This window comes from Aulostomus chinensis, chromosome 12 (assembly GCF_037954235.1).
Source record: "Aulostomus chinensis isolate RoL2024-O1b breed Wild chromosome 12, RoL_Achi_v1.0, whole genome shotgun sequence".
In the NCBI taxonomy this organism is placed as follows: domain Eukaryota; kingdom Metazoa; phylum Chordata; class Actinopteri; order Syngnathiformes; family Aulostomidae; genus Aulostomus; species Aulostomus chinensis.
In genome coordinates, this window is record NC_141331.1 from 25,230,346 (window position 1) to 25,246,916 (window position 16,571).

Consider the following 16,571-nt stretch of genomic DNA (forward strand, 5'->3'; position numbering starts at 1 on the left):
AATAGAAAGGCAGTGAGGCATCGAGAGTTGCAGCGCCCAGATGATTCCTTTCATCTCTGTCTGGGTGTTACATCAGACGTTTGTTTGTCATGTTGTTCATTCTCTCCGGTTTAGTTGTCGCCTCTTTTACCATCTCATGCTCTCACAGAAGTTCCCACAGTTCAGCACCAGCAGAGAATTGCCTCCTTGTCATCTTTGTGAGTTCAGCCTCGGGAGTTTCTGCCAAACATACATTCACACACGTCCCCTGTGGCTAAACTCACGTGGGCTAATCTGTCACCACTCAGCCTGTGGACTGCACTCTCTCAATCGGGACTGGGCCTGGAGCTCAGGTGTCACAGTCCTGTTTCACTCAAAGGAAACCCGATCATGTGGCTGTGCAGACACTCATGCACAGACATACGTTACATACATGATGCACACGGAGGATCGCACAGAGAAGGGCACACGCACACACACACACACACACGCACACACACACACACACAACCTTTCCCTGTGTCTTTTCTGTTGAAGTCGTTGCTCTTCAGTTTTCCTCCATCTGTAAAAACAACAAGAGCTTCAGCTTGAACCCTCTGAGGAAGCTCTTGTCTGGTGAAGCTGTTATGTGGAAGTCAACTTTCATTCGAGGGGTCTCTGGACTGCCGGTGTGTTCAGACCACATTCTGCCTCCTCTGCTTGCTAGAACTGAGCTTCCTAGAATGAACCCCACGACGGGGTTACAGGCTAGCAGCGTTAGCGTAGTTGTTTAGGTTCTCTGGTGTATTCTGGTTTTCTTTGGTCTGCTGGTTTGTCTCTCTGCTGGATTATTAAAAATAAAAATCTACCAGGCCACCTCTCAATGATGGAGGGATGTACTCGGGTGTAGCTCTGGTTTTGTTTTGTTTTGTTTACACTAGCCTTGGCAGTTGCTGGACCACATCCCAACAAACCAACTGAGGGACAAAGACTTTGTTTGTGTGGGACAATTTCTGTGTATTACCGATGCGGAGCGGAGGTATATAATCCCTCTGTACTTGCTGAGCCAAAGTGACAGAATTGACAGAGACGACAACAACACTGTGAAATTTCACAATGAGTTGCAAATAATGAGAGGTTCTCCTTTCTCTGGCTTCACCTGATTAGAAGCAGTGTTCCAGTCTTGTCGCTGTAGTTCCTCCTCTTTGTGTTGATTTTAATTATTCTTCCTTCATTTGCACAGTGTGTGACTTTGGGGTGTTTCTCAATTTTTCCTGCGACGCTACGGCAACAGAGACGGTTAACCTTCATTTGACAGCCTTCCCTCCTTTCTTCACATCCCCCCCCCCCTTCCCCCCTTTGGAAAAATGCCAGATTTCAGAAAATGGTCTGTCCTGCAGTGGTTTGACTTTAGACAAATGTGTCTCAGTGTGTAGGATGTGGGTGCAGTCCTGCAGACAGCAGGACACATGGTTACCTGCTCCACAGAGTCCTCTCCTCTTCTCTCTGTACTGATCCTGCAGCTTTAGCCCTCCACTTCAGGTTGAACACCTGAGTTCAGCCGAAGCTTATGTCATATCTCAGCAGTCCACGATGGTCTGTACAAGTGGAAAAGCTGAAGTTACCCCTCTTGCTTTTTTGTTCTTTTTTGTTTTGCCCCAGTAAATTGTGGTTTGTAGTGTTGTAGGTTTTCACTCACAGCCACATGAGCTGCACCTTGAGGGAGCACAAGTGCCCTCTGGTAAATCTTCTGCTTTGATCATATTTGTAAACTGACCTGTCTGAGTCAGCTTATTAGGGCTGAATGCAAACAAAAAACAAAAAAAAAGTTGAATGACAGACACGGCAATTTTTGCATTTCATTCTCATTAAAAAAATGTAAAAATAATAACAATGTGATTTCTGTTGCAGTGTTTACTGAACAAGTATGTTCTCCTGCATCTGGGGAGTCTCGGCAGCACCGCCGTGTTTCCTTAAATGACACCTTGCGACACCTGTCAGCTTCATCAACACTTTTCAGCTCCTGCCATTTTGATGCTGCACTCGGCTGTGTCATGATTAGAAAGGAGTCCAACAGAAATGCAGCTTTTTACGAACAGAAAGGGCACGAAATGAACTCAAGGACACACCATTTTCTAGAAAACCCTTTTCCGCTCAGGTTCTGTACTTGACACATGCGTGCAGCGGCTTTTACAGTTTTTTAAATTGCGAGTGAAATATCGGGAGGATATGAGAAATAGGTTTGTCCTGAGCCTGAAGTCAACGATGGCCTCTCGCACACATATTAGGTCACATTTGGTCATCAAGCTTACACTGACTATGATACACGGAATTGAAATTGATACTCATTGCAGCCTCCAGTTTAGTTCACATATTAAATCTTTTGGAAAACTTTCTGTCTGACTTTGAACCAGGGTTCAAGCTTCAGTTCCCATTCAAAAGGCTGTGCTCAGTCTCTCGATGACTTCTCGGGGTTTGGACCAACGCCCGTGAACATCCATGCTACGCTAGAGGCAAAGAGCTTGTTATGAATGTGTTTTTTGTTTTCACGACCCAACTGACCCACCCTGTGTGTTTACTCAGACTATGAAACTACCGTCTGGGAAGCCTTGTGTTGATTCAGGACAACAATGAGCGCAGCCATTTTCGTGCCTCTGTTGCTAATCAGCCACTTAAGCCTCATTCACCAAAACAAAACCAGACACTGAGGTAGTCAGCTGACGAGGATGCTGGGTACGTGCCATCCAAGTTCACCTTGTCCTCATCTTCTCTCTTTCTCGCTCTTTTATCTGCAGGGTCGACATGTCAAGACTGGACAACTGGCAGCCATTAAGGTCATGGATGTCACAGAGGTCGGTGAAGTCTGATCATTATTGATACTCTTTGTATTCTCATTCTTGGCAGTGTCTTAACCTTTGACCTCTACAGATTGTTATGACCCGTCTTCTCTACAATAATTAGTAGTACATGAAACAAACAATGTCCTTTTGATTTTAGAAGTGGCGTTTCCCCAGCTGCATTACAATATCATTTGTTTCTTGCTGTTGTAATATCGCTGCCTTCTTCAAAAAATTGCCGAAGTCATTTTTTGGACAATTTTTATTTTTATTTTTTGTAGCGAAAACAGCTCCTTATCATGTTTTCTCTCAAGTTTTTTGATTTCTTAAACACTTGGAAAAATGACAGGCAATTATTTTAAGAAGGCGACGATATGGGACGCATGAGGGGAGACTAAAGTCAAGTTCCCACTACTTTACTAATTTCTAAGGAGTCGCGTTCATATTGCACGACTTGCAGTCTCTTGATGTGTGACACTCCCTTCAGTCAGCAGGAGTCCCAACAAACCTGTGCGGTCCCCAAACTGATTTGTCACAGAAACGCACATGAGAAATGAGATGGGAATCGACCAAGATGCTAGACAGGATTCAAAAGGTTCCAAAAATAGATGTTCCTGAAAAGCTGGTGAGCTATCCAGGTGGCATGTGTGCTTTGATTTACAGAGCCAATGAACAAGACAAGAACGCGAGTAGAAGGATGGATTGAGGTCTTCCAAACGTGGTCACTAGTTAGCGCTCGTGTGCGGTAGAACAGATGCTTCCCAATTGTGAGTCGGGCCTCCCCAGGGGGGTTCCGGACAGATTTTAGGGGAGCCTCGGTGAATGGCGAGGATGACTAGTAGTTGTCAAAGGAGATCATGTAGAATAGCCTGAATTACATGCCTTTGGTAAAGATATTTTTAAGAGATACAGTAGTTTGTGCCAATTATACTTTCATCCTACTTTTCAAGTGTCAGGAACTGGCAAACTAACTCAGGACAGAGTGCTTTCATGTATTTGGTGACTCTGAAGTTATGTAAAACAGCAATATTTGGTTTGACCAAGTAGAAATACTAATATACACAACCAGAGACGATAAGTAAAGCAAGGAGGGGCTGTCTTATTTCCAGCTTGGTTATGGGACTCTAGAATAATGTTTCATCGATACAGCTCCTTCGCTGCACGTTAATGCCTGTACAGAAATAACAGTTCCCCTCATTGCAGACGAGCACTCTCACCATGTTGCACTCACCTGTCTGGATCAGCTCGCATCATTAATAGGCCCATGCACAGCACTTGGGTGCTGACTTGCAGGTGGTGATCTGGGCTTTTCATCAGCGAGCTCTAAAACCTGCCAGCGAGTGGAAAACCAGGTCTAAAAAAAAATCAGGTTTTAATTTGAACCCATGCTCCGTATCATTGCATCAGACATCCTAAACTGTTACTAAGTCCCGACTACATTCAGTATAACAGCAGCAAAACAGACTGTCTCTCTGCTGCTCTCCTCCTGGCTGTCTGCTCCCTAATGTCAATGTTTATTTTTTTCTAAATATAGTCAAAATTTCCAGGCTTTCAGGTTTGCGTTGAAGCTCAACAGATTTTCACTTTCCTGCAGGCGGTTCAGCCAGTAGTTGAACAGCTGAAGATGTCTGTACTTGTGCATCATCGGGAAATGAACCTGGCCCTCACTTCCCCCCTCAAAGGGCAGTGTGACAGTTAGGACTTGGTCAAATTGGATATAGGTTCCACTTAGGGTAAGAGCTGGATGGTCAAGGTTAGGGAGCGCATTGTCACCACAAAGTCCTCACAGAGATATTTGTGTGTGTGTGTGTGTTTTTGAGTCCATGGGTGCATGTTCAGCTCGCCAGCCTCTGTAAACTGGAGTGAGGAGCCAGAGGGCTGTTTGTGTAATTGCTGGCTGTGTTTGTCTGTGTGCAAACATGCAGACAAGCCTTAGAAAACTACGTCTGGGCTACAATGATGGGGATGATGTTGCTGAGTGCTCCCTTACTGCCTTTCATGTGACTCATCCACGAATGATTAACTGAATGAGACATCGAGGGAAAAATATTCACGAGCAGGCAGTTGAGGTCACTTGACCATTTCCTGTCCAGACACCCTACGGAGGAATGAATGTATCATCAAGACAGCCCGAGCAAACTCTTTAATCTGGGTCAGTCGCATCTGAGGAGGATCCTGCTGGACCCGCTGGTAACTAACAACAATACGGGAGCGTGGCTCGAGCATTTGGGAGCAAACTGTTGACACAATGAACATGCATGCGCCCTCTGTCTCTGAACTGCACCACTGGTGTTGCGCTGGCAAAGCTGCAAAAGGAGTTGGTTCTTAAGGGCGATGTTGGAGTGAGGTTGAAGCGAGATGTTTGTTTACGCTTGGCGCATAGATTGTTTATTTACTGATTGTTTATTAACTCTGTGCTCTCCCCTCCGCTCTCCTAAAAAAAAACAAAAAACCTCTGTGTGTTACTCTCACTCACATACTGTGTTTGTGCTCTGCCTCTTCGAGGTAAGGTGAAACGCCGAGATGCAGTCAAACAAACGTCTTGTTGCTTGGTGGAATAAAGTGTTGGAGTCTAAAAATGTCTGACGAGATGGTTTGAACACTAAAGGACTGCAGGTGTCGTCCTTCTTGTCTTTGTGAAAGCTCACAGCATCGTGCGCCAGCATATTTTGTGCTGGGTCAATTGGTCCTTCTTTGGCTGCATTTTATTTTAAGACCATCAAATATTTGCACCTCTGCTGTCTTTGGCCCTCCTCACACCCGTCGCGGTTACCATGTGGCTACAGTCTGACACAGCCCCAAGGAATGAATAACCAAATGTGTGTGTGTGTGTGTGTACGCGCGCGTGCGTGTCTGCGTGTGTGTCTGCGTGTGTGTCTGTGTGTGTGTGGGGGGACGACAACTTTGAGACTGCTTTTTTATAAAGACATGCTTTTCAATGTTCATATTGATTCCATACTCAGGCGGCACGGTGGTGCAGTGGTCAGCACTGTCGCCTCACAGCAAGAAGGTTCTGGGTTCAAGCCTCGGGATCTTTCTGTGTGAGTCTCCATGTTCTCCCTGTTCCTGCTGGGTTCTCTCCGGTACTCCAGCTTCCTCCACAGTCCAAAGACATCAAGAGGGACCAGGTTAATCCAGACTCTAAACTGACCGTAGGCATGGCTGGGAGAGCCAATGGTTGTCTGTCTCAATGTGTTGGCCCTGCCATGGACTGGTGACCTGTCCAGGGGGAAGGCTGCTGGGATAGGCTCCACCCCCCCGCGACCCTTAACAGGATAAGCGGAAGAAAATGGATGGATGGATGGATCCCATTCTCATAAATAATTAAAAATAAATAATTGACGTGTGTGTTCTGATGGCAGTATACTGGGTGTGGTGCGGCACAGAGGAACAGGCTGCAACTGTGCTGTCTTATGTTGAGCGACTGTGCAGTGCTAGTAAAGGTCACACAGGGGAGTCTTGGTAAGTTCCAATAAAGTATAAGTATAATCCAAGAGTCCAGAAATGAAGGAGATGACCTCATTCTCAGCTCACAATGTTGACTCAGATTTGATAAAGGTCATCTTTACTCCATCAAGCTAGGATGGGAACAATTAACATTTGCGAGAGATGTTTTTGTAGTCATAGAAATTGAAATATTGATTTGACTTCTATTTTTATCTTTTTCATTTGTTTATTTCAGGCAGGCAGATGTTCTCTGCTTCTGGCCAAAAAAAGTTGCATCTTCACCTGTACCTTTTTGATAAACGTCGTACTTTTCAAGCCTTCGCTTTTAATGAAATTCGGCCATGTTTGTGTGTCTGTGTGTGTCTGTGCGTGCGCGTGCAAATGAGCTCTGACCCACACGACACCCTCTTCTCTAATGACACTGTCAGGAGCGAGGAGTGGAGCATTATAGATTTTGTTTGTGGAGTTAAACAGCGGTGTTGAGGTGTGCTATATTTTTTAAAGACAAGATGTGATCCAAGGAGGTGATGTTTTAGTGGCATTTATCCTTTAGCTGGATTATGCAAAAACTAATGGACTAGTTTTCACCAAACTTGGTGGAGGGGTGAAGCATTGGCTGAGGAACAGGTCATTCAATTCTGGGGTAGATAAGTTTCAGCACCATCTGGTGGCGACTAAGGTTGGACATTGACCTGGCAGGGATTTGACCCTGTGATCCAGCTGGAGGTTACTGATGGGCAGCTGTGACCACACTGGTGAGCAGGTCTCTCCCTCTCGTCAATAAAAACAATGTCAAGACCGAAGACTGAGTATTTGTCAAACCATGTTACTGTGGTGACGTGGCCAGTTTTTCCACAGAAGAGGACAATACAACCTCTCAACTCCTCCGACCTTTTCCAAGCTTGGAAGTATGTGGAGGTGTGTGGAGGTATGTGGATGGAGGTATGTGGGGGGTGTATGGAGGTATGTGGGGGTGTATTTGGATGTGTGTGGAGATGTGTGGATGGAGGTATGTGGAGATGTGTGGATGGATGGATGTAGAGGTGTGTGGATGTGGATGGAGGTGTGTGGATGTGTGTGGAGGTATGTGGTTGGATGGATGTAGAGGTGTGTGGAGGTATGTTGATGTATGTTGAGGTGTGTGGATGGATGGATGTGGAGGTATGAAAGGTATATGGAGGTATGTCGAGGTGTGTGGATGTGTGTGAATCGATGGATGTGGATATGTGAATGGAGGTGTGTGTATGGAGGTGTATGTAGGTATGTGGAGTTATGTGGAGGTGTGTGGATGTATGTGGAGATGTGTGAATGGATGGATATGGAGGTGTGAATGGAGGTATGTGGATGTGGATGGAGGTATGTGGAGGTGTGTGGATGTGGATGGAGATATGTGGAGGTGGGTGGATGTGGATGGAGGTGGGTGGATGTGGATGGATGTGAATGGATGGATGTGGAGGTGTGTGAATGGATGGATGTGGAGGTGTGTGGATGGAGGTATGTGGAGGTGTGTGATAGGATGTATGTGGAGGTGTGTGGATGGAGGTATGTGGAGGTGTGTGGATGGAGGTATGTGGAGGTGTGTGGATGGAGGTATGTGGAGGTGTGAGGATGGAGGTGTGAGGATGGAGGTGTGAGGATGGAGGTGTGTTATCCAGTCCTGACTGTGTTACTAGTGACTTAAAGCTGAATGCTTCTGCTGCAACTCAACTTGTAAGCAGGTTTACTGTTGAAAGGAACTGCACTTCCCTCTGCTCTACGTGTGTGTGACACCTCTGGAAGGAATGGGATGACCTTTAATGACCCCATCATCAGGAACACCTGTGTGGTGATGATGGTCGTTCATCTTGATATCCTGCACCTGTGCCACCAAGTTTGATGGGGCACAAAGGAATGCTCATCGACAGAGGTATGAAGTCTTTTATGGCTCAAATCTCAGAGCGACCGGGACGAATCCTTGAGGTATTTGAACTGAAAGAGGACCTTCAGTTGAGACGTGGCTCCTGCTTCCCACCTCACACGCAGACCTGCATCAGCAAGACTCGTCAGCGTGGACTGAATTGTAACCAGACTTTCGTGTGTACTCTTTCACGCTTGCCTCCGTTGGTCCAGCCTAAACACGTAGGTGTGACAGCTCCCCTGGGCCATGGTAGGGACCAAATAACTGGACCAGGGTCCTGGAAAAAGTCAGGGAAGCCCGTTTCCAAGTCCACCATGGAGTGGTTGGTTTAAGGTGTGAAAGGAAACAGAGCCAAATTTAGGGAGTGAACCAAAAAAACACACACACGGATGACGAACATGCATCACATATTAAATGAGTCTGAAATCCATTTCCTGAACTTCTCTTCAGGTCTTATCAACACTCTGACCTTGAATCATGAGGAATTGTGTTGCATGTTACCATTTTCAGTTGCTTGCCATCCTCTTTACAGTTGTCACCTCCAGCAGCTCAGCTGAATGAGAGAGTACAAGAATAGGCGATGAATCATTCCTCATAGACAATCGGAAATAAAAGAAAGTGGAGAGAGAGAGAAATGTCACAGCAGCAGCACCAGCAGCAGCAGCAGCAGCTCTGTACTCTGCCTCCCCCGCTGCTGTTGCTGTAATGCAGCAGGATTCAATTGGAAATCCTCCAACTTCAGGGTCTTTTATCTCGTTCTTTCTGTTACCTCTGGGAGAGAATTGCTCTTCTCCCCATATTTCCTCGTTGGCTGTTCCTCTTTTGAATTTTTCTCATGAAACAAACCAGACGACTCGTCTCTTTCTCTCACCTCCCACTGCTCCCTGCTCATTCAGAGGTGTGAAAGTGAAAGGAGGGAAGGTGCTGAGGATGTGGAAGTGTTTGTTTCTCCCAGAGGGCTGAAGAAGAACGGTCCTGTCAAAGCAACTGGGTTATTTGGACGCTCACGTGTGTCTCCTCTCTTATCTGAAGCTGTCGTGTCAACACGGGCCTCGGCAGAGAACCAGTCCAGAGTGAAACTTCTTGACTTGACCAGCTGATATACTGCCAGTAAATATGAACGCAGATGATTTAAGTCTGCCTAGAGCTGAGAATGTAACAAAGTATATCATAAAACAGTCCTGGAGCAGAAACAGCACATTGCACCTTTGCAGAAGTGCAGCAGCGTTGCTGACTCAAGTCGCCTGTGAATGCAGTGAAGCAGCTCGGATCACTTCCATCCATGACCCGTCTTTGGATGACTTGCTTCTCTCTGGTTTGGCCTGTGATTTGTCTGTTTTCTGGGTTTTCTAAATTTTTGTTAATTAAGTTTTGGTGCTGAGGTCTCTTTTTGTGTGTGTGTGTGTGTGTGTGTGTGTGTGTGTGTGTGTGTTTCATGGGATTTTTTTTTAAAGAGATTATCCAACAATCGCGATACTCTCGCTTTTCAAGGACAAATGGATGGAAGACATTCGAGAGCCGATATTACCGAAGTTGACATCATCTCAATAAAAACAAGTTCGTGTAATACTTGCAACTAAACACATGTAAACATTGTGAACGTTAAAAATATTTTTCTTTATTATTTTCTGCGTTGTTTCCTGATCATAAATGACAGATGATGAGCGAGGATGAGGAGACTTCAGCAAAACTAGGCCGATGTAAATGTACCGCCCGTCAGACCACTAAGGACATATTTGAAAAATGAGCGATATCTGCCGATCCTGATGATATGGCGTGCATCCCTGACCATGTTCACACCTGCCATGAGCGTGTGTCTCGTAATCTGATGCACAGAGGTGAATGTACCAAAGACACTTGGAGATCTTTGGACCAGACCCTACTTTGATGGTGGTCTGGCCCACGTAGCCATGCTGATCCTGGGCTGCACATGGAATCACAAACCCATTCACAAAGCCCTTAAGAATAGCTTTGAAAATGAACATGTTTACTCTTACAGACAGTCTGGGGACCCTTAACCTGCATGTTGTTGGACAGTGGGAGGAAGCATCTGAAAGAAACCTATGTGGACACTGAGTAATAAAAGTGACTTAACAATAATTCAGATGTAGCTACTCCTGGTCATACTCGTCATCTTCCCTGCCACGTCATGACTGTAGTACCAAAGTACTATCCCCTCCCCTGGCGACCTCTATTGGCCTCTGCAGAAACCAAATCCTCCCTCCCACTTAGCGTCCGCTCTACATTAAGCTTCCATTTTGCGGCTGCCTGCTCGCCCTGGGTCCCAGCTATGTTAGCTTTGCTCATATTATGTGCTCTAGTACTCAAGCGTCAAGATGGCCGCCACCAAGTCTCCCCACCGTCTCATGCCCAGGAATGATAATGAGTAGCTTCATGATGGCTTGTTTTCAATGAGTAGCTGCAAGTAGTGCAAGGAAAGTGAGAGCGAGGGAGAGAGAATGGGGAGGAGGGGTTGACGCGAGGTGCCGTAATGGATGGATCCAGATCATGTGACTGTCGTTACACAGGATTCTAATGGAACATGACGTGCAAGGACGGGGAACCAGCAAGAGTCACACTGAAGGTGACAGACAGAAATGATGTCACCTGTAGACATAGACCTCTGTTACTGTTTGTCTCACACACATTGGTTCTGTGTGTGTGTGTGTGTGTGTGTGTGTGTGTGTGTGTGTGTGTGGTTCACTGTGGTCTCTGTTGAATCCAAGCCTAGTAAGGTAGAGCAGGAAACCGTCAGTCATCGAGCAACAAGTGGCGGCAGCGGAAGAGATGATTTGATCAATCACAGGACCGAATTAAATCAACTTATTTAATTGAGCAGAAGCCTGCTGTTAAGACTGCGGTTTCATAATGTTGCTAATCATTGTCCATAACATCCTAAACATCTGGGAGAGAAACCCCTCCATCTGCTGTATGCATTGGAGGTTCTTCTGCTATTCCTCCTCCCCCCCTGACTGAGTCAGTTGGGTAATCGTTAATCTATGATCCTGCTGTGTTCCTCCTCCTCCTGCCTCCTCTCAGCAACAGTAATTATTCTGGCATTGCTGCAAGTTTGTGGGCGATGGGATGTTCTTTTGACCGTAGAAGGCTGGCCCCTCTGTGTTGCATTTCTTCACCTCTGCTGGTGTCCTGGATGGTTTTGTGGTCTCTTTTATACTCCTTTTAAATGATCATGTAGGCATCTAACTAACTAGATGACTGGTTGACTGATAAGTCTCCCGTCTCACCTGCTGGGCTGCTGCTGCTGGTGAGGACGTTAACTGAAGGACACGCTCATCTGCAGCCTGGTTTCTTGGCTTGGTGACTGAATGTTTGGCTGACAGCCTGGCTGCATGACTGGCCGCCTGGTTATACGTCTGACCGCCCAGCTGCACAGTAACCAACTGGCTGCCTGACTGACTGACCTAATCTACTGTGTAGGTAGTGAGAACTCCTGCTGAACTCAGCAGATCTCAGAAAAATAAATGACAGGCAGCAGCAGTGGTTGTGCTGTCAGACGAAACCAGCTGGATTTTAAGCTGGAAGCCAATAGGAAATACTGACATTTCTTTTTAGAGGTAAGAAGTTGAGTCTTACCTTTGTCACAATAACATCTGAAAATGCAAATGATGGTCAGTGGTGGAATATAACCACAAAGTGTGTGTGTGTGTGTGTTTTTAACTGGGACCTTTGGCATAAAAAGATACCCTCCAAATGACCAGCATCTTCAAAGTTCTCTTCTTTAAAGCGCAAATTCCGTCCTCGTTGCGTAAATGTCAGGTTTACCGTCTCTGGTGTATTTCAGAGTTCGTTGAGCCGAGCTGCAGGTCGATACGCAGCACTTGACTGCTCTCTTTCATCCTGAAATGCGGGAGTTTGGCTGGATTGCCCTTTAACCTCTGGCTTGGCTCAGAAATGCCAGCAGGGAAGGTGGCTGCCCATCATATGTTGCTCCTGCAGCGCTAAAGCTTGATGAGATTTGGAGATTTAAAATTCTCCCTGCACCAACATATAAAACACTTGTTTAATCTGTTTTGCCAGCCACATGTATGGAGAGAAAGAAAGAGGAACATTTCTCCATCTGCAAGTCATTTATCGAGTGTGCACAGGCATGTGTTTGCAAGAGCAGAATTTGCTTTGAATTATTAAATGCAACTACATTTAATAAGAAACAGAAATTGTCTTCACCAGCATGAGCTGGAAGTGATGGGACATTTTGTTTGAGGTTCCCTTCTACTTTCAAAACAAAAGCTTGCACAGTGCAATCCATCGCCAGACGCTGAGAATGAAGAGCGGTTGGTCAGTTTGGGAGTCTGAGGTGATCGTATACATGATCGTATACACGATGGTATACACACTGTAACAAACAGCTGCATGTGTGTACCCGGTGTATCAAAGTTGAAAAAGTTATGTTTGAAGATTCTTTCTCAGAAAGTCATGCTTGAACTTATTTGAATAACAATGTTTGGACAGGCTTGATTAGTTTATGCTTTATTAGAGGACCCGGACCACTCAACAAGAGCCATAACCAGAACATCCACGGGAATATGTCTTCAATAAAAACACAAAATACAAAAAGAAACAAATGAACAAAAACCAGCAGCTGAGTTTTTTTATGCATCTTATTTATTTCACATTCAAATATTGTGTTTTCAGAAATAAAGTATCTCACTGTTTGAACATGACATAAGAACATTCGTTGACAGCCTTTGTTTTGAGGGACCTTTCTTCCATTCCGGCCTTAGGGATGTTTTAATTACAGTGTTCTATCTCGCCACTCCGCCTCTGTGTGCTTTTACACGCTGAAGTGTAACAGCAGCGTAAGATTCCTACCTGGACAGAGCTATGTAAAAGGGGCTTACCATTTCCCACCATCTCAAATCCTGCTGTTAACTTGGGTTTTTAGTCTTTGCGGTGCTCTTACTTCTGATTGGTCAAGAGCTAACCCTGGTGAGCTCCAGTGCTCAGAGCTCCTCTGCGTGTTTTTATGTGTCTGTTGTTGCTGGCAGTGTTGCTTGATTGTGACGACGTGGGGTGGGATAAAGACCAGTGGCAACTCTCTGTCATTTTCAATGAAAACAGCGCAGCGCTGCATCAAGTGTGAACGATCCAGCTGCTACAAATCTGCACTGTGAAATGTCTAAATGTCACAAGCTTTGCACTAAAAGCTCAACAGCTCCTCCGAGCCTCTCCTTTGAAGGGTATGTGAAGATGCAGCAGTTTGCTCGGGAGTCCGAGCCACCGCCACTCACAGCGCTCCTGCTTATCACACGGCCATATTAACAGTGAAAATGTCACGTCACGCCAGCCCCAGTCGGCAGGCCTCATCCAACACACTGGCTGGGCTGAAGCAAAGGGCTTGCAAATAAATGTCAGTGAGGCTCAGCGATGCCACAGTGATTGAGAAATAATCGCTTGATCTTGTTATGTGCATGTCTGAGTCTGCGCTCTAATATCCTGAGTGTGTGTGAGCCAGCGATAGCGGTTTATCACTGTGAGTTCAGGCTGCATCTGCATGCTTGTTCCCAGTGCTATCAGTTTATTGGACTGGTTTGGACAGCGTTCCCTGCTCGCCTCTCAGCGTGTCTTTCATAGATGAGCGGGTGAGAGGAGAATCACATCTGCAGTTGTTTCCCTGGTTATTGGGACCGTGACTCTGTCATTTTTACTGTTTTCTTGACATCATGCATTCGTTTTCTTCAAAGCACTGAACATGATATTGACCAAGTGCTGGCTCCTCTGTACAACAATTGAAGAAGTCTAAATACTTGACTCGCTCATCACCGCTCGCCACCCTTCAGTTGGAAGAAGACGGTGGCCGCCAAACTCTGACTGTGCTGCAACACAGAAGAAGATGGTGTTTAAAAGTTCAGGAGGACTAAATAGAGGCCAAACATCAAACCAAAATGAAAACCAGCAACTTAATTTAGTTCAATGATTTAAAGTTTATAATAAATAAATTAATCTACGAAATTCTGATATTTTGAGTCAAATATTTACAATGTACTCCACAGCATTTTAAAGGGAGAAAAGGTTACAGAACTGCCCGCCTCCCACCCGCACTGATCTACAGGAAGGGAATAGGTGATGATAGTCAGAACAGGGCCTGCACAATAAGCTATGAAAAGAAAACATTTAGAAAAAATAAAGGAAAGGACGCCAGACAACATCACGTCGGAGGAGAGAAAAGAAATTAAATACCAATGAGGAATATGTGAAGGTCAACAGGGAATGAGAACAGTAAAATGAATATGAGATAGACAAATCAAAGGATAACTTCGCATAAATGTGAGTCTGTAAAAGTCGGTGTGAAGAAGTGCTTCAAATGAGGTTGTTGATTTTACCTGCTTATCTTGGTCGGGGAGGTGAGTCTAGAGTCCAGGGACCCTCATGGGACAGGAACAGTCACCTTTAGATTTGAGCCTCAGTGTCGGAGGGACGAGAAGGGCCCCATCCCTGGATCTATAGAACCAGCAAACAAACATTAGTCGATAGATACATGGCTCAGGGCGGCGTGGCTCAGGGGTAGAGTGGCCGTCTAGCTACCAAAGGGTCGCTGGTTCGATCCTGGACCCTGATGACCATGTCGAAGCGTCCTTGAGCAAGATACTGAACCCATAATTGCTCCTGATGAGTAGGTTGGCGCCTTGCATGGCAGCCTCCACCACCAGTGTGTGAGTGTGTGTGTGAACGGGTGAATGAGACGACACTGTAAAGAGCTTTGAGTGCCGCGAAGGTAGAAAAGCGCTCTATAAAATTGAGTCCATTTACCATTTACCATTTTTTAAAAATAAACATCTAAGGGTTACATCAGTAGTGTAGAATTACAAATTCCTTGTATCAAATGATTTTTCACTCCAGTGCCGTCTGCCTGGTCATACATGATCTTTTCTGGTGGAACACAAGACGAAGCCTCCTTCAGCATCAATTTTCATCAAACGCACTTATTGGCTGCAATTGTAGTCATCAATCTGACATTTTGATGAATATGTGAGCAAAATGCAGATTAATCTTCCAACAACATCCACACATTTGGCTTTAGAGTAAACCTGAACATGGGACCTGCTCAGAGGTTTCTAGACTGTACAGTTCAACGAGATGGCAGCAGCTTCATGTTGCTGTCCAACCAGCGGATCGAAACCATAAATGTTCCAATTGATCCACACATGAGATTTTTGTGTATGGTTTTAATTTTGCAGTTTTACTGCTCAGCTCAGTGTAGCACAAAAACCTTGTTCCTTTCCTGAACACGCATACTGGACTTAAACCAAATACAGAAGAAACTGTGTCAGTTCATGTCAATGTGGCAAATACAGCAACAGTGATGTCAGCAGCTGTTTATCGGTCCGTCTTTCTCTACTAGTTTCCCTCTGTCCTCAGTGGCCAACTTGAACCAGCTTATTGTTACTTGGATTCATTAACAATAAAGAATCAATCGGGGTGTGGTCAGCGTTCACTGACGAGTCCATTTCTCTCAATAGGACGAAGAGGAGGAAATCAAGCTGGAGATCAACATGCTGAAGAAGTACTCCCACCATAGAAACATAGCCACCTACTACGGAGCCTTCATCAAGAAAAGTCCACCAGGCCACGACGACCAACTATGGGTGAGTTCATTGTATTCAGGCATTCATTTCTTCACGTTGATGTGGCTGTATACGTCTTCGTTGAGCCCACGGTCCATTCACGTGGCGGAGGAAACTCTAAAGAAAGATGATGCCTTGCTGTTGAGTTTAAACCAGTTGGTAAAAGTTTTGTAGACTGTTTAGAAAAAGGGTAGTTGCATCAAACAACTAGGTGGGTGATCGGATTAAGCATCCATCAGTCTGTCGATGCTATGGCAGCATTTACGCTAACTTATTGTTTCTTTTGTAAGAACGTTGGTTTTTCAATGTGGTCATAATTCAACTAGATGCTGATTGTTCCAAACCACTGTGGTCCAGCCACAATCGCCTGGCAAGATGGATTCTCTCATTATCTCTCACAAGAAGCCAGTTGTTTCGCAAAGTAATGAAAGTCCAGATTGTGGACGAAAGGTCAGTGGTAAATCGGCTTCATTTTCACATCCATGAAGCCGTTTCAATCAACCAATCATATTTTGTTTATCAGGCTTGAAATCAAAATCAGAATGTCTCAAAAGGCTTTACGATCTGTGCACAATATGACATCCTCTGTCCTCAGACCGTCGATCAGCACGAGGAGTAACTTGCTATAAAAGAACACTTTTAACAGAGGAGGAAATAGGCAGGAACTCCATGGAGACTCACAGAGGAGAGTCTTTATCCCTGGATGGACAGGCATGCATAGATACTGCAAATACAGACCAGATCACAAAGTCACAAAGGTATGCAGAGAGTCCCGCTGTCCGAAGTCACAAGCTGTTGACCAGACACACACCTCCGTCTCCTCCAGGACGGACCCTCAGCTGGTGTGGA

The 16,571-nt window shown here is 45.4% G+C and overlaps 1 protein-coding gene across 8 annotated transcripts in view; it reads left to right on the forward strand.

Moving 5' to 3' along the window:
• LOC147252552 (mitogen-activated protein kinase kinase kinase kinase 4-like) overlaps nt 1–16,571 on the forward strand; it is a 105,345-nt gene that overhangs the window by 43,541 nt on the left and 45,233 nt on the right. For all 8 annotated transcript variants that reach the window (XM_086220886.1, XM_086220887.1, XM_086220891.1 and 5 more), the window contains exons 3-4: nt 2,754–2,810; nt 15,618–15,743. In XM_086220886.1, the coding sequence (XP_086077012.1) occupies nt 2,754–2,810; nt 15,618–15,743 (183 nt within the window). The remainder of the gene's footprint in view (nt 1–2,753; nt 2,811–15,617; nt 15,744–16,571) is intronic.